This window comes from Prionailurus viverrinus, chromosome D3 (assembly GCF_022837055.1).
Source record: "Prionailurus viverrinus isolate Anna chromosome D3, UM_Priviv_1.0, whole genome shotgun sequence".
Taxonomy (NCBI): Eukaryota; Metazoa; Chordata; class Mammalia; order Carnivora; family Felidae; genus Prionailurus; species Prionailurus viverrinus.
Genome location: NC_062572.1, coordinates 36,338,554 through 36,359,241, shown reverse-complemented (window position 1 = coordinate 36,359,241; position 20,688 = coordinate 36,338,554). Strand labels below are relative to the sequence as shown.

At 42.7% G+C, this 20,688-nt stretch overlaps 1 protein-coding gene across 2 annotated transcripts in view; it reads left to right on the top strand.

The window, feature by feature from the left end:
• Positions 1-5,934: 5,934 nt before the first annotated feature.
• TWSG1 (twisted gastrulation BMP signaling modulator 1) overlaps positions 5,935-20,688 on the top strand; it is a 73,744-nt gene continuing 58,990 nt past the window's right edge. Inside the window, exons 1-2 of one of the 2 annotated variants that reach the window (XM_047828719.1) lie at positions 5,935-6,108; positions 7,838-7,991. In XM_047828719.1, the coding sequence (XP_047684675.1) occupies positions 7,869-7,991 (123 nt within the window). In that variant the 5' untranslated portion in view covers positions 5,935-6,108; positions 7,838-7,868. Of the gene's footprint in view, positions 6,109-6,697; positions 6,789-7,837; positions 7,992-20,688 lie in introns of those variants that run through there. The other variant, XM_047828720.1, reaches the window with a different exon arrangement.

Below are 20,688 nucleotides of genomic sequence, written 5' to 3'. Positions count from 1 at the left end.
ATGTGCCAGGCATTGGGTTGAAACATGGAAGATGATTTTTGATATCTGATAGAGTGATATTTGAACAGGTTTTAAAGCGTGGGTAAGATTTATGTAGCTAGAAAAAAATAAGAATCCTGTTCTTAGCAAAAAGAAGAATGTGCAGAAATACAAGATTGGAAAAGTATGAAGTGTGAAAATAGACCAGCTTGACTTATGGAGAGGATTTGTGGAACATCAAAAAAGATACGCATATACTGGCATGAAAAGATGGTCTAGATATGCTAAGTGGAAAAAAGCAAGTTGTAGTGAAGTATTCGTAGCATAATTTCATTTTTCACAAACATACACTAATGTATGTGACTTAAAAAAGACAGAAGGGGCACCTGTCTGGGTGGCTCAGTTGGTTAAGCGTCCAACTCTCGATTTCAGCTCAGGTCATGATCTCATGGTTTGTGAGTTCGAGCCCTGCATGGGGCTCTGCGCTGAAGTTGGGAGTTTGCTTGGGATCCTCGCTCTCTTCCTCTCTTTCTGTTCCTCCCCTGCTTCTCTCTCTCTCTCTCTCTCTCTCTCTCTCTCAAAGTAAATGAACTTTAAGAAAAAGACAGAAGTACACACAAAGCTAAGAGCAATTGCTAGGGGCTAAAATGGCCTTACGAGGTCCCATAATTTAAAAATTTTCCCCACCTAAGTATGTATTATTTCTGTGATGGGGGCAGGGAAAGTAAATGGAAATAAATTAATAGATATTTTAAATAAATAAGCTACAGAGTTTGGACCTAATTTGTTAGGCAAGAGTGAGCCTACTCTTTACACTTGTAAAAATTGAATTTTGGGAAGCCTTAGGGCTTATGTTTTGTAAGTATCTCAATAGCCCTTGATAGTCCTTTGCAAATCTCCTCTGCTGAAATAGCACCCTCTTCCAGCCGGTGGGGTCTGCATGCTTCCCCCAGTGGTCTACTGGGCCTCCTGCAGTCCCTGGGCACCCCTCCACCCCTACCTTACCCTTCACCCCCTATCCCCACGTGGGGAATAACCTGCCTGAATGTTACTTTTACATAGTGGATCAACAACCATTCATAGCGAGGGAATGACAAGAAACTTTAGAACTATATATGTGTATATATATATATCCTCAAGATTTCCTATGTTTCTTTTTCTTTTCTTTTTTTCTTTTCTTCTTTTCTTTTCTCTTCTTTGTTCTGTTCTTTTCAATAGAGAGTGTGTGTGTTCAAGCATGGAGTGGGGCGGGGGGGGGGGGGACATGGTGGGGCAGGGGCAGAGGGAGAGAGGGAGAGAATTCCAAGCAGGCTCCATGCTCAACCGACTGAACTATCGAGGCGCCCCCCTCTTGTTTTACAACAGGAAGAATTGAGAGGCCTTTAGAAGAAATACACTTCCTTTCTTCATTCTTTAGATAGCTTTGCAGTAGACCCATAACAGACCAGGGAGGAAGGATGGAAGGGGGAGAGAGAGTGATGGACAAAGGAGGTTTCTCCTCAAATGGGCCTCCCATCCCCGGTAGATCTTCCCTCCCAAGATCAAGCTGGGAGGTGGATAAACTGTGGCTCACTTTAATTCAAATATGTAAAACCAGACCAGCTAATTGAGTTGAGTTACCCAAGTCGAGAGACATTAAGAATGGGATAGTGGGTTCCAAATCAGGATTCTCAGCCCCTGAAGTGCTGGCCTTTTGGCAGACAGAGTAATTTTCCTGTGCCCACTGGGCTGGAAGGTGCTCATGATGGGAGCCTCCTTCAGCCAGGCCTGAGCTTCCCTTCCTGGGCCCTTGCCCTGCCTCCCGCCCATGAAGACAGGGGGCCCCACCCACTCTCTCCTTTAGAGAATCAGCAACGTGAAACTCAGAAGTGGAGAAGCCAAATCAAATTGGCAAGGACACCAAAAACCTGTGCATCAGGCTCTCACTTTGCTCCTTTCTTCTAGGGTGGATGGGTAGGGTGAGGCGATGACCAGAGATGAGGGTATATAACCCACTACCTACAAGGATGAGTTCTAGACCAGAAGTTTACAAATTACAATTTTCCTTGTTATACCTCTGTGTTGGGCAGAATAATGCCCCCACCCCAATCCCCCCAAACCCACCCTTGTGTACTATACCTCCCCACCCTAGACCACAAAGATGTCTACAACCCATTCCCTAAAATCTATGGATGTTAATTACCTTTCATGGACAAAGGGACTTTTTGCAGATGTGATTAAATTAAGGATCTTGAGACGGGAAATTGCCCTGGGTTATCCGGGTGGGCGCAATGTAACCAAACCACAGGGGGCTTTACATGAGGGATTCAGGGGGGTCAGAGTTAGAGAGGGAGATGAGAATATGGTAGAAGAGATGAGAGAGACACGGAGAGAGGAAAAGAGAGAGAGAGGAGGGAGGGATATTGACTTGAAGATGCCACACTGCTGGCCACAAAATAACGAATCCAGTGGCTTCTGGAAGCTAGAAAGGCAAGGAATGGATTGTCTCCTAGAGCCTCCAGAAGAAACACAGCTCTTCTGATTCCTTGATTTTAGGACTTCTGTCTTCCAGAACTGTAAGATAACAAATTTGTATTGTTCTACAGCAGTAAATTTGCAGTAATTTGTTAAGGCAGCAGTAGGAAACTAATACATCCCCTTACTACAGTTGGCTGAGAGTCAACCACTGACAGGTCCACGTCTGATTGAAAGTTAGGTGATTCCGTGACATTTGACCCTTTCATCAAACCCAACTAAGAGTTGTTGTTGTTGTTTAATGTTTATTTACATTTGAGAGACAGAGAGAGACAGAGCGCGAGTGGGGGAATGGCAGAGAGCGATGGAGACAGAATCTGAAGCAGGCTCCAGGCTCCAAACTTGTCAGCACAGAGCCCGACGCCAGGCTCAAACTCACGAGCTGTGGTGCGATCATGACCTGAGCCAAAGGAAGTTGGACGCTTAGCTGACTGAGACACCCAAGCACCCCATAACCCAACTAAGAGTTTTTTATTGCATTGATTATAAAGACTTCTGGTAAAATAAAATAGCCACTGAAGTATAGCTCTCAGATTCTCAAACTGCCAACCACAGATCCAGAACCACTCGAAGTTCACCTGGGGGCTCAACTACCATTTGACCTTCCAGGGTGTAACAAGGAAGATCTTTAAGTTAAATTAGAAATAATTGTATTTTGGGGGCGCCTGGGTGGCTCAGTCGGTTAAGCGTCCAACTTCAACTCAGGTCACAATCTCCGGGTCCGTGAGCTCGAGCCCCGCATTGGGCTCTGGGCTGCCGGCTCAGAGCCTGGAGCCTACTTCCGATTCTGTGTCTCCCTCTCTCTCTGCCCCTCCCCCGTTCATGCTCTGTCTCTCTCTGTCTCAAAAATAAATAAACGTTAAAAAAAATTTTTTTTTTAAATTATTACCAAAGTAACAGAAACAAAGACATCAGAAAATGCAGATAAAAAACAACAAAAAATACACATCAACAAAAATCACTCATATTTTCACCAAGAAATAACCACTGCTAACACCATGGTTCTTTTTCCAGCCCTTCTTAAATACCTATATAACAATTTTTTTAAGTTTATTTATTTTGAGAGAGAGAGAGAGAGAGAGAGCAGGGGAGGGGCAGAGAGAGAGGGAGAAAGAGAATCCCAAGCAGGCTCCGCATTGTCTGCTCTGAGCCCTACTCAGGGCTTGAACTCAGGAACCATGAGATCATGATCTGAGCAGAAACCAAGAGTCGGTCGTTTAACTGACTGAGCTACCCAGGCACCCCTGTATACACCATTTTTGATGTTAATCATTCTAAAAGTATGTACACCACTTTAAAATGTTGATATACAATGAATATCTTTCCATGCCAACAATATTTATCTGCAATACTAGTACTCAAAGTGTAATCTGGGGACCCTAGGAGTCCCAAGACCGTTTCAGGGGGTTCATGAGCTCAGAATTTTTATTTTAATTCTAATATATTATTTGCCTTTTTCATAGTAGTCTCCTAGAGGCTACATAATACATGATATTGCAGCAGTTTGAATGCAGAAGCAAATATGAAAATCCAGCTGCCTTCTATTAACTTTGACATGTAAAATAATGTCACTTTTCTATTTTTTTGTTTTGGAATATATGCTTATTTTTCATAAAATGTCTTTCGTGTTACCTTACAGTAGAGTCTATTATTTTTAAGTGAAATAAATGAATAGTTCTTAAATTTCTCAGTTTTAATTTCAAAAGTTTTGATAGATGTAGCACTTATATATAAAACCTCTTCAGAGCCCTCAGTACCTTTCAAGAGTGTAAAGGGGTCCCGAGACATGGAATTGTGAGAACTCCTGACCTACAATATTACGTTTTAATAGGTGATTTAGTCCATTGCACTGGAGTGCCATAATTCATTTAACCAATAAGTAATGCCAAAGGATAGGACTTTAAAGTTGTATACTCTCAATTATTTCTTTAAGATAATTTTCAGGGATGGGGCACCTGGGTGGCTCAGTCAGTTGAGCATCCGACTTGGGCTCAGGTCATGATCTCCCGGCTTGTAAGTCTGAGCCCCCCATCAGGCTTGCCTTTGTCAGCACAGAGTCTGCTTCAGATCATCTGTCCCCCTCTCTCTGCCCCTCTCCCACTCATGCCCTCTCTTTCAAAAATAAATAAAAACATTAAAAAATTTTAAAAATATAACTTTCAGGGATGATTTTTAAAATGCACGTTTATTTACTTACTGTACAAAAATGGACTAACATCATTAAGGTAATCCACCCCCTTGGCCAATCAACTCTTTCCATCCATTCTTTCTGTTTTCTTCCAAGCAACAAAGGGGAATGTAAGGCATTTAAGACTCCTACTAGCTTAAAACTCTATCACGATTATGTCACCATTTGCAAAGGGAAAGTACCTTGTGGATCATCTAGCCCAATGGGCTCCAACTTAATCAGTCTGGAATCTTTTTAAAAAGCAAATTCCCGGGGTTGTTGTAAAGATCTGAGCGCAATTCTCAAATGCTTTTATGTACATGCCAACTGCTGATGGAAGGAATTCTTTTTTCTAAAATACATCCTGAAATGAGTCCTGCGTCATCCATGCTCCGGGAGCCTTCTCCTACTTGGGGTGGTTCGCTGCAGCCATTTGTCTAGCTGTCTGTCCATCCTCTCCCAAGGCCAGTGGCCTCCTTCTCGGCCAGCACCCACGTCGCCTCCTCTTTTCTAGTTCCAGTGCTAAGCACAGTGCCAGGCACTGGCTAAGGACGCAGCAAATTTTAGTGAACTGCTGAACGGAGGCTCTGCCCTAGCAGATCCTTATTCAGTAGCTTTGAGCCAGAGCCCAGAAACCTGCCTTTTTAATAAATCCGGCCTCCAACATGAGATAACAAGAGTTCAAGTGTCAGCTCTGCAAGGGAGCGGGCTGGGCTACTCCACCACTAGGTGCCTCTGTCTTGCATCCCCATAACGGGACCATCACCGCTGCCTCAAGTGGTTGCCGTAGAGAGTCACCGAGCTCGGGTACGTCAAATGGGCGGCTGCGCGACATGCACTTGCTAAGTCCAGGGACTGGGCCTCACAGAGCGTCTGCCCCAGGTAGGCGGACAAAGAAGCCTGAGATGGGGGCGGGGAAGAGGGCGGAGGGAAAGCGCGCGTGGGCGCCCGGGTGGGTGTCCCTGGGGGCTGGAGTGTGGCCGCTCTTGGGCGCGACCCGAGGGCGGGACGGGGCCTTCGTGCGTGAGCGGGGCGGGGCCGCGGCTGGGGGCGGGACCGCGGCCGTGGGCGTGGCGGGGGGGGGGGGCGGGGCCTGGGGGCGGGGCCTTCGCGCGGGCCGGGCCGGGGCCGGACTGGAGACTGGGCGCCGGGCCTGGCGGGGGCGGGGCCGGGGCGTGCGCTGACAGGAGCGCCCCGGGAGTGAGAGACGCCTCCTGTCGGGAGCTGGCGGCGGCGGGGAGCCGAGGGCGGGCGGAGGGACCGGGGGAGCTGGGGGGAGGGCGGTGGCGGGCCTGTCTCTTTAAGGTGCCCGAGGCTCGCGGGCGCAGCGCTGAGGGACGGCGCGGAGGCGCGGCCTGCCTCCCTCGCACAGCCCGGCGGCGCGCCCAGGGCTCGGGTGACTGGCGGGGAAACGAGGGCCAGGCGGCCTGGCGGCGCCACGGCGCACGGTGAGCGGGAGCAGGCGGGGCAGCGTCTGCGGCCGGGGAGGGTCCGGGCCCCGAGCTCCGGCCTCTGGAGGCCGAGGCCGCGGCGGGCTCTCGGGGCCGGGAGGAGCGGAGCAGCTCCCGCGCGGCCTGGGCCCCGCCTACGCGCTGGACGAAGTGGGGGCGCCGCCCGGTGGGTGCTGGGCGCGGGCGCGCAGGCCGGCGGCACCCCTGCGGCCCCCTCCCCTGCCTCGCTTTCAGCGGCGCGTCGGCGAGCGGGGGTGAAGAGCCGCCGTGGCCTCTGCCTCGCCAACCGGCAGCTGGGGCTCCGTCCCGAGGCACAAAGGCTGCTGTCAGTGCCATCCCCTTGGGGACCATGCACAGGTCGCCAGAGCCTGAGAAACTGGTCCCCACGTACGAAAACAGTTTCGATGCGGCACCGTTCCTGACTCCTCAGGAAAAAAGGAGAGGCCCTTTAAACGATTGTTACCTGCTTTGTACTTGCCCTTGTTGACTTGAATACTTTTCCCAGTAAGCTTTGGGGAGTAGGATGGAGACAACCATAAGAGATGGGGGGGGGGGGAAGTCCCAGTTTTAGTGAGTGTAGGGTGAAAACTAGTTCTGGAAAAAAAAAATCACTTTTCAAAATACCTTCTTTGGCCTCCACGAATATGTACTGGTGGCACCAGAAAGCATCCGACTTGGTATGTGCTGTTAAATATATTAGAAAGTTGGGTTACTAACGGTCTTTCGGAATACTTTGTGGGCCTCGCCAGGGCTCTCTCTTTCAAAATTGAGCCATACCTGGTGCAAAGCCCTTTATTCTTTTCACCTTCTTAGAGCTTTTGTTTTACTGTATTTTGTAATGCTTGGAGTAAAAGTTTACAGTAATCATAAAGGCTCCATAAACTCACCTTTTATCTATCTGACATCAATAATCATTTACTTTAATTGATTCGGGGGGGGGGGTGTTTGAGCTCGAAGAAGTTCTATCTTTTTAAAAAGCTTACTAACCATGTTAGCTTAACCACTGTTTAACCACTATCAGGATTTGTGCTGGTCTTGTTTTCCTTTTCCTTTTTAAAATGCACTGTCTTCTTAATAACGTTGCAGAATCTATGGTACCTATGGTATAGGCTTAAAAGAACATCTTCACATTTTAAGAAATTACTCGGAGTTCTTAATGCAGTTGATAATTTACTACCCCCTTGGTTATTTGCTAAGTTATTTAAGAAATGATTGTCACCTCAACTTCTTTCTCTGAGCTGCTTCAAGCTCATAGCTTCTGGCTAATTATGTGAAGACATAAAATGAGATAGTCATACATAATCATTAGAATAATTTGCAGTTTTAAAATTTGTTAAACGTTTTATATAATGGTACTATATTAATAGTTTTTATATAGGTTTAAAGTTGAATAATGGGCCTAAAGCTAAAGTGGTGCAGCATTAAAACTGGGTATTTGCCTCAGTAATCCGGTGGTATTACACACACACACACACACACACACACACACACACACACACATATGTATTTGCAGTTTGCTGACAAGACATTAGTATATAGTTGGTTTTGACTGTTTAATCACTCATTGAAAATGTCCTTTAAATGATCACTCAAAAGTTGTTTAATACAAATAATGAGTCTTGGTTTATTTGTTTTGCTTTCCATTTCTGTATTTGTTCTTAACCTAGTCCTTGCCTTTGAATTAAAGTTTTGGGTTTTTTTTGTTTCTTTTTGTTTGTTGGTTTAGCTTCCTGGGAGTTGATTGTCTTTGAAGAACCATGAAGTCACATTCTGTTGTTATGCTTACTCTGGCCATTCTGGTGTTCCTGACTTGGGTCCCTGAGTCACTGAGTTGTAACAAAGCACTCTGTGCTAGCGATGTGAGCAAATGCCTCATTCAGGTAGGACTAAGCATACTTTTTATTAATATTAAAACGTGGGGGCACCTGGGTGGCTCAGTGGGGTTGAGCATCCGAGTCTTGATTTGGGCTCAGGTCAAGATCTCACAGTTGTGGGATTTAGCCCTGTGTCCGGCTCAGTGCTGAGTGTTGAACCTACTTGGGATTCTCTCTCTCCCTCTCTCTCTGCCCCTCCCCTGCTTGTGCTTTCTCTCTCAAACTAAATAAATAAACATTAAAAAAATAAAATGTAGTGTAGATATACAGTGCATAGATATAGATATAGAGTATATGTATATTACAGAGTAAGGCCTGAGTATGAGGTCAAGGCCTGAGGTACTGAACCGTGACACAGAGTCTAGGTTTTTACCCCCCATAGTTTTCTTGCATATGAGCCATGTCAGATTCAAGAAGTTTCGTCTTGAAAATAATACCCGGCTTCATAAATATGCCATTACAAAGTGATGAGTATGCCATTCAGATAAAGAAAAGGGTTCCCTTGTGTTACCTAGTTTGTATACCAAAGAAGTTCAATGACTATATTTAGAAAAAAATTTAGCTAGGCAAATAATAGATACCTTGTTCCTTCATATAACAGTTGTCTATTCTGTGCAACAAGTTATTCCAAATGTAGCAACTTAATGCAGCAAACATTTATTATTTCATGCGGCGTCCGAGGCTTCAGAGTCTAGGAGCGCTTAGCTGGCTGGTTCTGGCTCAGCGACTCTCGTAAGGTTGTAGGCAAATGGTCAGCTGAGATTGGAGAATCTGCTTCTAAGGTACTCGACAGTTACCTCTCTTTCAGTCCTCAGGATAAGCCTAGTGGTATAGCTACCACTTTCATTTTTCTAAAGAAAAACATGAGGTTAAATAATTTGGTTAGGTTTGTCTAGCAAGTAAGTGGCTGTGGAACAGTCTTTGACTCCAAATCCTGTGGCCTTCCAACTAAACGTACTAGTTACTACCCCATAAAGTTGGGTTAATTAGTGGTGAACTTCACGTCTTATATAGCTGTTCCCTTTTTTTCCCCATCCCATTAGGCCATCAGCAGTCTTCTGCCTTTTGTGTGTCTGTATTTATTAGCCTCCCTTTTAGTTATTGGCTGTTGGCTAAGAAATCCAGTAACCACACATGTTAGAATTCTGTGTAATGTATGAGTCAGCTACGTCCTGGCTGTGATCCCAACATGGAGCACTTGGGTGTGTGTTCTAGAAGCGGTAAGGGTTTTGGGGCGCCTGGGTGGCTCAGTCGGTTAAGTGTCTGACTTCAGCTCAGGTCACGATCTCGCGGTCCGTGAGTTCGAGCCCCGCATCAGGCTCTGTGCTGACAGCTCAGAGCCTGGAGCCTGCTTGGGATTCTGTGTAGCCCCTTCTCTCTGCTCCTCCCCCACTCATACTCTGTCTCGCTCTGTCTCTCAAAAATAAATAAATGTTAAAAAAATAGAAGTGATAAGGGTTTTTATAGATTTGAGGCATTTTGTATTTATTTTGGACATTTTGGTCCTTTTCTTTAATAGTTGAACTTCTAGGAAGCCTGGCCTTTATCTGAGTATGGTTTGCCACCATCTCATACTCTCTTCACCCTTGCTTTGCATTTCAAACCAAAACATGTAAATATTTGTTGGTTGGTTTTTAATTCTTTGGCTGTGGACTTTTTCAAGCATAAGTAGAAGAGGGGAGTATAAAGCCCAGCAGTGACAGCAGTCATTAACTCAGGGCTACTTTGTTTCATCTGCGTTCCTCTATACTGCCCACCCCAGCTACATCTTAACTTCAGGCAAATTCCTGATACCATTTTATCATAATTCTAATCTCTACATTTTAGAGATAAGAACTCTTTAAAACATGTAGCTATTAACAATTAAGGGGGTGCATGGCTGGCTGAGCTGCAATAGCATGTGATTTTTTTTTCTTTTTCTTTTTGAGAGAGATAGAGGACCTTAAGCAGACTCCATACTCAGCATGGAGTCCAATGCAGGGCTCGATCCCATGATTCTTGGATCATGATCTGAGCCGAAATCAAGAGTCATACGCTCAACCAACTGAGCCACTCGGGTGCCCTGGAAGAGCATGTGACTCTTGATCTCAGGGTTGTGATTCAAGGCCCACGTTGGGTGTAGAGATTACTTTGAAAAAAAGAAATAAAGTTAAAGATTAACAGTTATTTTGAGTATCACCTAATTTCATACATGGAAGTTTTGATATGGTATGTCTGCTTAGGCTCATGCTAGCAGAAAATTTTGTAGTCTGTACGTGAAGTCTAGTTTTTGCTCTGGTCTGATGGGGAAGCTGTGATACTTCCCAGGTTGTTTCAATGTAGCTTCATAATTCATTATTAGAAATAGAGTCTCATGGGGTGTCTGGGTGGCTCAGTCGATTAACCATCCAGCCCTTTGTTTCGGCTCAGGTCATGATCTCACAGTTCATGGAATCGAGCCCCATTTGGGCTTTGTAAAAATTTTTTTTTTTTTTCAACGTTTATTTATTTTTGGGACAGAGAGAGACAGAGCATGAACGGGGGAGGGGCAGAGAGAGAAGGAGACACAGAATCGGAAACAGGCTCCAGGCTCTGAGCCATCAGCCCAGAGCCCGACGCGGGGCTCGAACTCACGGACCGCGAGATCGTGACCTGGCTGAAGTCGGACGCTTAACCGTCTGCGCCACCCAGGCGCCCCGCCCCATTTGGGCTTTGTGCTGACAGTGTGGAGACTGCTTAGGAATCTCTCTCTCACTCTATCTATGCCCGTCTGTCTCTCTCTCTCTCTCTCAAAATAAATAAGGAAAGAAAGAAAGAGAGAGAGAGAAAGGAAGGAAGGAAGGAAGGAAAGGAAGGAAAGGAAGGAAAGGAAGGAAGGAAGGAAGGAAGGAAGGAAGGAAGGAAGGAAGAAATTCTCACAGTGATTTTTATATTCATGTTTAGGTGGAAATTCACTTACATCCCTAGTTATTTTTGACTCTCCAAATCTGTAATTTCCATTAGTTCAAATAATTTACTTCTAAAAAACTTAAAAAAAACCATTTATTTATTTTTGAGAGACAGAGAGAGACAGAAGTGTGAGTGGGGAAGGGGCAGAGAGAGAGGGAGACACAGAATCTGAAGCAGGCTCCAGGCTCCGAGCTGTCAGCACAGAGCCTGACACAGGGCTCAAACTCATGAACTGTGAGCTTGTGACCTGAGCCGAAGGCAGACGCTTAACCGAGTGAGCCACCCAGACGCCCCTAGTTCAAATAATTTAAAATTGGATTTTATTAAAATGAATTGCTTGGTAAAGGAATATTTTTAAAAGATAGCTTTTGGGTGCCTGGGTGGCTCAGGTGTTAAGCATCTGCCTTTGGCTCAGGTCATGATCACAGTTCATGAGTTTGACTCCCACACTGGGTGAGCTCGAGCCCTGCTTCCGGTGAACACGAGCCCTGGGTGAGCCCCACGTCTGTCTCTCTCTCTCTCTCTCTCTCTCTCTCTCTCTCTCTCTCTCTCTCTGTCTCTCTTTCTCTCTTTGCCCCTTATGAGATTCTTTCTCTTTGCCCCTTGTGGTTCTCTCTCTCTCTCTCTCTCTCTTTCTCTTTGCCCCTTATGAGATTTTCTCTTTGCCCCTTGTGGTTTTCTATCTTCTCTCTCTCTCTTTCTCTCTCTCTCTCTCTCTCTCTCTCTCTCTCTCACTCGCTTGTACCCTCTGTCTCAATCAATCAGTCAATTAAAAAAATGGCTTTTGGTTGATATTGACAAAAACCATCAAAGGTTTTTGGTTTGTTTCTTTTGCTTTTAAGATTCAAAATATGTACTATAGGGGCACCTGGGTGGCTCAATCGGTTGAGCGTCTGACTTCAGCTCGGGTCATGATCTCACGGTTCGTGCGTCCGAACCCCGCGTCCGGCTCTGTGCTGACAGCTCAGAGCCTGGAGCTTGCTTCGGATTCTGTGTCTCCCTCTTTCTGCTGCTCCTCCACTCATGCCCTCTCTGTCTCTCTCAAAAATAAATAAACATTTTTAAAAAATTTTAAAATATGTAATATAAAAAACTTAAAAAAGTAAAGAGTACTATATGAGTGTGAAAACTGGAAAATTGAGTGAGCTTCACCTGTTAAATGGTGAGTCTGGTAAATTCACTGGAAAGAAACTAGGACTTGTTTTCTTTTCCATGGATTCCGTGATGCTAACGTTTCTCAGGATCTTGTTCCTTCAGAGCCAGGAATCGTCAGATCTTTCTCTGGAATAGTAGAGACAATGCTTCTGGTGCATAGTGGCAAAGTATTTGAAATTAAAGATATTGTGGGCTTGGGGCACCAGGGTGGCTCAGTCGGTTAAGTGTCCAACTCTTGATTTCAGCTTAGGTCGTGATGTCATCGTTCGTGACTTCGAACACCACATCGGGCTCCACGTGCCTGGTTGGGATTCTCTGTCTCCCCCTCCTGCTGCCCCTTATGTGCATGTGCTCCTTCTCTCTGTCTCAGAAATAAATACACATTTTTTTAAATAAATAAAAACAAAACTATTGCAGGCTCAAGACTCGGGGATTTTCTTGTTCATTTATTCATCAGCACTTATTGGACATTGAAGTAAAATGTGATTAGTCCCAATATTTGACTGATTTTCGGGACTCCAAAACTCCGGCAGATTGTTTCACATCTTCAGCTTTATTTTCCTTGTGTTCCACTTACTATCTGGGTATGTAACAAACCACCCCAAAAATCAGTGCCTGAAAACAACATTGATTTTGGCCACGAATTTGCAATTTGCAGGGCTTGGTGGGATAGCTCATGTCTGCACCACACAGCACTAGGGCAGCTTGAAGGGCTGGGGGCTGGAGTTATTGGAAGCAGCATTATTCCCTAGAACTTTCTCCAATGATAGAAACAGTCTACACCTGCCGTGTCCAGTAAAGTAGAAGCTAGCTGCTATGTGTGGCTATTGAGCACTTGAAATATAACTCGTGTGATTGAAGAATAGATTTTGAAATTTTGTTTAATTTTAAGTAATTTATATTTAAGTAGCTATATGTGACTGGCGGTCGCTGTGCTACATCTCACAAATCTGAAGGCCCACTGATAAGTCTAACACTGGGGCTAGAAAGATTCTTCAGCATGCTCATTCTCCCTCTGTCCCTCTCTCTCTCTTTCTCTCTTCCTCACTCTCACTCACTTTCTCAGTTCTGTCTCTATATGACCTCTCTAGTGTGCTGGTTTAAGACTAGCCAGTCACCTCCATGTTGGCTCTGGGCTCCCAAGATATGTGTGTCATGAAAGAGAGCCGGAGGAATCTTCTTGCCTTTCATGGCCTCACCCGAGAGGTTACCTACTATTCCCACAACGGTCATAAGTCCACTTAGGTTTAAGTGGAGGGAACATAGGCCCTGCCTCTGATAGAGGAGCATAAGAAGAGCATGTGGATGGCATAAAGTGCATGGACATCTTTGGGAAATACAATATGCTACGTATTAAGTGTAAAATAAATTGGCTGGCTGGGAGATCTCAAAGTTTCCTTCTAGTTCTTTTTTTTTTTTTTAAGTTTATTTACTTATTTTTGTTTTGAAAGAGAACGAACAATCAGGGGGAGGGTAGAGAGAAGGAGAGACAGAATCCCAAGCAGGCTCCATGCCATCAACACAGAACCCAACGCAGGACTCTTAACTCTTGAACTATGGGATCATGACCTGAGCCAAGATCAAGAGTCAGATGCAACCAGGTGTCCCAGTGTTTTTTATTTTTATTTTATTTTATTTTATTTTATTTTATTTTATTTTATTTTATTTTATTTTATTTATTTTTGAGAGAGACAGAAACAGAGCGTGAGTGGGGGAGGGGCAGAGAGAAAGGGAGACACTGAACGTGAAGCCGGCTCCAGGCTCTGAGCTGTCAGCAAAGAGTCTGACAAGGGACTTAACTCTTGAACTGGGAGATCATGACCTGAGCTGAAGTCAGACTGAGCCACCCAAGCACCCCCCTGCTTTTTTTTAAAAATCAGAGTAAGAAGGCCTTTTCCCCTCATTCTTTAATCGAAGTTTAATTGACATACAATGTAGCCTTAGTTTCAAGTGTACAACATATTGATTTGACAATTCTGTATGTTACTCAGTGCTCACTATGATGAGTGTTGTTACCATCTGTCACCATACAATGTTATTACAATATTATTGACTGTATTCCCTATGCAGTACTTTTCATCTCTGTGATTTATTTATTTTATACCTGGAAGTTTGTACCTCTTAATCCCCTTTATCTATTTTGCCTACCCACAGCTACCCCCCACCCCCCACCTCCCGCCACAGCCGTTAGTTTTTCTCTGTATTTCTATTTTAACTTTTTGAGTAACGTCCTTACTGTTTCCTACAGTGGTTGCACCAACTTACATTCCCACCAATGGTACATGAGGGTTCCTTTTACTCCACATCTGTGCCAACACTTGTTATTCACTGTCCTTTTGATGATAGCCTTTCTGACTGGTGTGAAGTGATATCTCATTGTGGTTTTGATTTGCATTTCCCTGATGATTAGTGACCTTAAACATCTTCTCATGTGTCTGTTGGCCATCTGTATGTCTTTGGAAAAACGTCTCTTCAGGTCCTCTTCCCATTTTTAATTGGATTATTTGTGGGTTTTTTGGTGTTGAGTTGTATGAGTTCTTTATATATTTTGGGTATTAACCTCTTCTCAGATATATTATTTGCAAATATCTTCTCCCATTCACTAGGTTGCCTTTTTTTGTTGTTGGTGTTTTCTTTTGCTGTGCAAAAGCTTTTTATTTTGGTGTAGTCCCACTAGTTTGCTTTTGCTTTTGTTTCCCCTGCCTCAGGAGACGTATCTAGAAAAATGTTGCTAAGACTGATGTCCAAGACATTATTGCCTATGTTTTCTTTAAGGAGTTTTATGGTTTCAGGTCTCACATTTAGGTCTTTCATCCATTTTGAGTTTACTTTTATGTGTGGTGTAAGAAAGTGGTCCAGTTTCATTCACATGTAGCTGTTGAGTTTCCTCAGCGCCATTTATTGAAGAGACTGCCTTTTCCCCATTGTATATTCTTGCTTCCTTTGCTGTAGATTAATTGACCATATAGGTGTGGGTTTCTTTCTGGGCTCTCTACTCTGTTTCATTGATCTATGTGTCTGTTTTTGTGCCCATACCATATTGTTTGGGTCACAGCTTTGTGATATTACTTGAAGTCCAGAATTGTGATGCCTCACCCTTTGCTTCTCTTTTTCAAGATTGCTTTGGCTTTTGGGGGTCTTTTGTGATTCAATACAAATTTTAGTATTATTTGTTCTAGTTCTGAAAGCTAGAAAATGAAAAATGTTGTTGGTATTTTGGTAGGGATTGCTTTAAATGTGTAGATTGCTTTGGGTAGTATAGACATTTAAACAATGTTCTTCCTATCCAGGAGCATGGAATGTCTTTCCATTACTTTGTGTCATCTTCAGTTTCTTTCATCAGTTTCTGATAATTTTCAGAGTATAGGTTTCTCACCTCCTTGGTTAAATCTATTCCTAGTTATTTTATTCTTTTAATGCAATTGTAAATGGGATTGTTTTCTTATATTTCTTCTACTTCATTATTACTGTACAGAAATGCAATAGATTTCTGTATGTTAATTGTGTATTCTTCAACTTTACAGAATTCATTTATCAGTTCTAGTAGTTTTTTTGGTGTAATCTTTAGGGTTTTCTGTCTATAGTGTCATGCCATCTGCAAAGAGTGAGTTTTACTTCTTCCTTACCAATTTGGATGCCAATTATTTTTTTTTTTCTTGTCTGATTGCCACAGGTAGGACTTCCGGTACTATGTTGAGTAAAAGTAGTGAGAGTGGACATCCTTGTCTTGTTCCTGATCTTAGAGGAAAAGCTTTCAGTTTGTCACCATTGAAATGTGATTTTAGCTGCGGGATTTTGATATGTGGCTCTTTTTGTGTTGAAACATTTTCTCTCGGGGCGCCTGGGTGGCGCAGTCGGTTAAGCGTCCGACTTCAGCCAGGTCACGATCTCGCGGTCCGTGAGTTCGAGCCCCGCGTCGGGCTCTGGGCTGATGGCTCGGAGCCTGGAGCCTGTTTCCGATTCTGTGTCTCCCTCTCTCCCTGCCCCTCCCCCGTTCGTGCTCTGTCTCTCTCTGTCCCAAAAATAAATAAACGTTGAAAAAAATTAAAAAAAAAAAAAAAAAAGAAACATTTTCTCTCTAAACCCACTCTGTACAGTTTCATCATGGATGTACTTTGTCAAATGTTTTTTCTGCATCTTCTGAGGTAGTCCTATTGTTTTTATCCTTCCTCTTGTTGCTATGATGTATCTTGTTGATTGATTTGCAAATAGTGAACCACCCTTGCATCCTTGGAATAAATCCCACTTAATTGTGGTAAACTATTTTTTTAATGTATTGTTGAATTTGGTTTGCTAATATTTTGTTCAGGATTTTACATCTATGTTCATCACAGATATTGGCCTTTAGTTTTCTTTTTGGGGGGTATCTTTGTCTGGTTTTGGTATCAGGGTAATGCTGGCTTCCCCTTTTATCTTTTGGAATAGTTTGAGAAGAATAGGTATTAACTCTTCTTTAAATGTTTGTTAAAATTCACCTGTGAAGCTCTCCGGTCCTGGACTTTTGTTTGTTGGGAGTTCTTTGACTACTAATTCAATTTCCTTACTAGTAATTGGTCTCTTCAAATTTTCTCTTTATTTCTGATTCAGTTTTGGAAGATTGTATGTTTCTAGGAATTAATCTGTTTCTTTTTAGGTTGTCCAATTTGTTGGCATATAACTTTTCATACTGTTATCCTTTGTATTTCTGTGTGGTGATTTATCCTCCTTCATTTCTGATTTTATTTATTTGAGCCCACCCTCTTTTTTTCCTTGATGAGTCTGGATAAATATTTATTTATTCTGTTTATTTTTTCAAAGAATCACCTCTTGGTTTCATCGGTGTCTTCTGTTGTGTTTTTGTGTCTATTTCATTTATTTCTGGTCTAATCTTTAGTATTTCCTTCCTTCTACTAGCTTTGGGCTTTGTTTGTTGTTGTTTGTTTGTTTGTTTGTTTTAGCTCCTTTAGTTGTAAGGTTAGGTTGTTTATTTGGGATTTTTTTCATTCTTACGATAAACCTATATTGCTATAAACTTCCCTTCATGAACTGCTTTTGCTGCATCCCAAAGGTTTTGGACTGTTGTGTCTTCATTTACATTTGTCTTCATGTATTTTTTGATTTCCTCTTTGATTTCATGGTTGACCCATCTGTTGTTTGGTAGCATTTTGTTTAGCTTCTGTGTGTTTGCAGTTTTTCCAGAATTATTTCTTGTAATTGATTTCCAGTTTTCATTGTGGTTGGAAAAGATGTTTACTATGATTTCAGTCTTCTTAAATTTACTGATACTTGTTTTGTGGTCTAACATGTGATCTGTCCTGGAGAATGTTCCATGTGTACATGGAAAGAATGTGTATTTTGCTGTTTTTGGATAGAATATCCTGTGTGTGTCTGTTAGGTCCTTCTAGTCTAATGTGTTGTTCACAGTCGCTGCTTCCTTGTTGGTTTTCTGTCTGAATGATCTACCCACTGATGTAAGTGGGGTGTTAAAGTCCCCTGTGGTTGTTGTATTGCTCTCAGTTTCTCCCTTTATGTTTGCCTTGTGCATTTAAATGCTCCTATGTGGCATGCATAAATATTTATAATTGTTACATCTTCTTGTTCGATTGATCCCATTGTCACTGTGTAGTGCTTTCTTTGTCTCTTGCTACAGTCTTTGTTTTAAAGTCTGTTTTGTCTGATACAAGTATTGCTGCTCCAGCTTTTTTTTCATTTTCATGTGCATGGTGGATGTTTCCACCCCTTCCCTTTCAGTCTTTATGTATGTTTAGGTCTGATGTGAGTCTCTTATGAGCAGCATGTAGATGGGTCTTGTTTTTTTGTCCAATCAGTCACCCTTTGTCTTTTGATTGGAGCTTTTTAAAAAATGTTTTTATTTTTTATTTTTGAAAGAAGGGGAGAGAGCACACATGTGAGCAGGGGAGGGGCAGAGAGGAGGGTGACAGAGGATCTGAAGCAGGCTCTGCACTGACAGCAGAGAGCCCCATGCTGGGCTCAAACTCACGAACCATGAGATCATGCCCTGATCCGAAATCAAGAATTGGATGCTTAACTAACTAGGCCACCCAGGCACCCCTCGATTGGAGCTTTTAAAGTAATTATTGATAAATATGTACTTATTGCCATTTTGTCCATTGCTTTCTGACTGTTTGTGTAGTTCCTAAAGGTCCCTTTTTAAAAAGTCAAATTGTTAGGATACATGATGAAAAACAGTCCCTCGAGTAATCCTTTTTACTCTCCATTTTGTTATTCAGGTTGAACCACTTTTAATCTTCCAAGTGGTAGTTTCCATTTTCACTTCTTTTTTTTTTTTATGCTTATTTATTTATTTAGAGACAGAGACCACGTGCATGTGTGTGCCTGAGTGGGCTGAGGGGCAGAGGGAGACGGAGAGAGAGAGAATCCCAAGCACACTCCGTGCTGTCAGCTCAGATCCCCACATGGGGCTTGACTCTACCAACCTTGAGATCATGACCTGAGCCGAAGTTGGACAGTTAACAGACTGAGCCGAAGTTGGAACTTAACCGACTGACTCAGTCGGTTAAGTATCTGTCTTCTGCTCAGGTTATGATCTCATGGTTTGTGGGTTTGAGCCTGTGTTCTCTGAAGCCTGCTTCAGATTCTGTCTCCTTCTCTCTGCCCCTTCTCTGCTTGTACTCTGTCTCTCTCTCAAAAATAAAACATTAAATTTATTTATCTATCTATCTATCTATCTATCTATTTATTTATTTAGAGAGAAAAAGAGTGTGTGTGCATGAGCAGGGGAAAGACAGAAAGAGAGAATCCCAAACAGGCTCCACATTGTCGGTGTAGAGCCCTACAAGGGGCTTGAACTCATGAACCATGAGATCATGACCTCAGCCAAAATCAAGAGTTAGATGCTTAACCATCCAGGTGCCCCTACATTTCTTTTCTTGAATGACTTTATTGTTCTTGAATTTCTAATTGTCTTTCTTGATTTGCATCATTAGTCGTTAATACCTTATGTTGTTTTAAATTCTTAGTCTGTCCTCCTCCCAAGGGAGCCTTCAGTGTTATTGTTTCCAGACTTAACTGATGGCTCTCTAGGTCTGATTCAAGCTGTCCTATAGTGCATCCCCATTGTTACTTTCCTAAGCTGGTTCCACTATTTCTTTGATTTCGTGTCTTGTGCTTTCTTAATTTACTCTCATTTTGTTGTAACATGCCTTAGAGTGTCTTCTAACAAAGGCAATATTGGGAGGTAATGTTCTGGGTGCTACATCTCTTAAAAATGCATTTGTTCTCAGGGCGCCTGGGTGGCTCAGTCAGTTGCACATCCCACTTCAGCTCAGGTCATGATCTCATGTCTCATGAGTTTGAACCCCACATCGGGCTCTGCGCTGACAGCCTGAAGCCTGCTTTGGATTCTGTGTCTCCCTCTCTCTCTCTGTCCCTCCCCCACTCATACTCTCTCTCTCAAAAAAAAAATGTGTTTGTTCTCGGGGTGCCTGGTGGCTCAGTTTGTTAAACATCTGACTCGGTTTCAGCTCAGGTCATGATCTCACACCTTTGTGGATTCGAGCCCCATATAGGGCTCTGCTCTGGCATCATGGAGCCTGATTTGGATTCTCTCCTCTCTCTCCCCACCCATGCTTTCTCAAAATAAATAAATAAATTTTTTAAAAAGTGCATTTATTCTCTCACCTTATTTTTACCTGATTGATGATTTGTTTGAATATAGAATTCTGTGTTACTTTATTTTCCCTAGTAACTTCAAAGACATTTCCTAACTGTCTTTATGCTACTGGCATTCTATAATGGTAGTAAGAAGTCTGTTACCAGTCTGGTTTTTATTCTCTGTAGGTGACTTTGTTAGTCTGTTTGTTTCTTCTCTCTGGAAATGTTTGCTTTCATCTCCTTATCCTTGGTGTGGGTCTTTTTGTGTGGGCATAGTGACGGACACCTTATGAATTTTTTTTAGGGAACGGGGGTTTTGTTTTGAGCTTGAGACTGGAATATTCCCTTTTATTATTATTTTTAAACAATATTCTCCCTTTTTTTCTACAACTCTGGATACTGTAAATTTAAGATAGATGCCCTAAGTCCTAGTTTTTAAAAAGAGCTTTATTGAGATATAATTCTAATACTGTAGATTTCACCAATTTAAATGTGTGATTCACTGGTTTTTAGTGCATTCGTTGAGTTATGCAATCATCACCACAAACTACCTTTAGAACATTTTGATCACCCTAAAAAGAAACCTCATACTCATTAGCAGTCACTCCCCATTCCTTCCTCCCTACCCCTAGGCAACCACTGTTCCAATTTCCATCTTTCTGTATGCCTGTTCAGGACATTTAATATGAATGGAATTATATAATATGTTATCTTTATGTCTAGCTTCTTTTATTGAGTGTAATTCTCTCATGACTCACACATGTTATAATAACTATCAGTACTTCATTATTTTATGGTCGAATAGTATTCTACTGTATAGATAGATATACCGTATTTAATTAATCCATTCATCAGTTGATGAATATTTGAATTGTTTTCACTTTTTGGCTATGGTGAATAATGCTGCCGTGAGTATTCATGTACAAGTTTTTAATGTGGCTATATATTTTCATTTCTTTTGGGTGTATAGCTAGGAGTGGAATTTCTGGGTCATATTTTCTGTGTT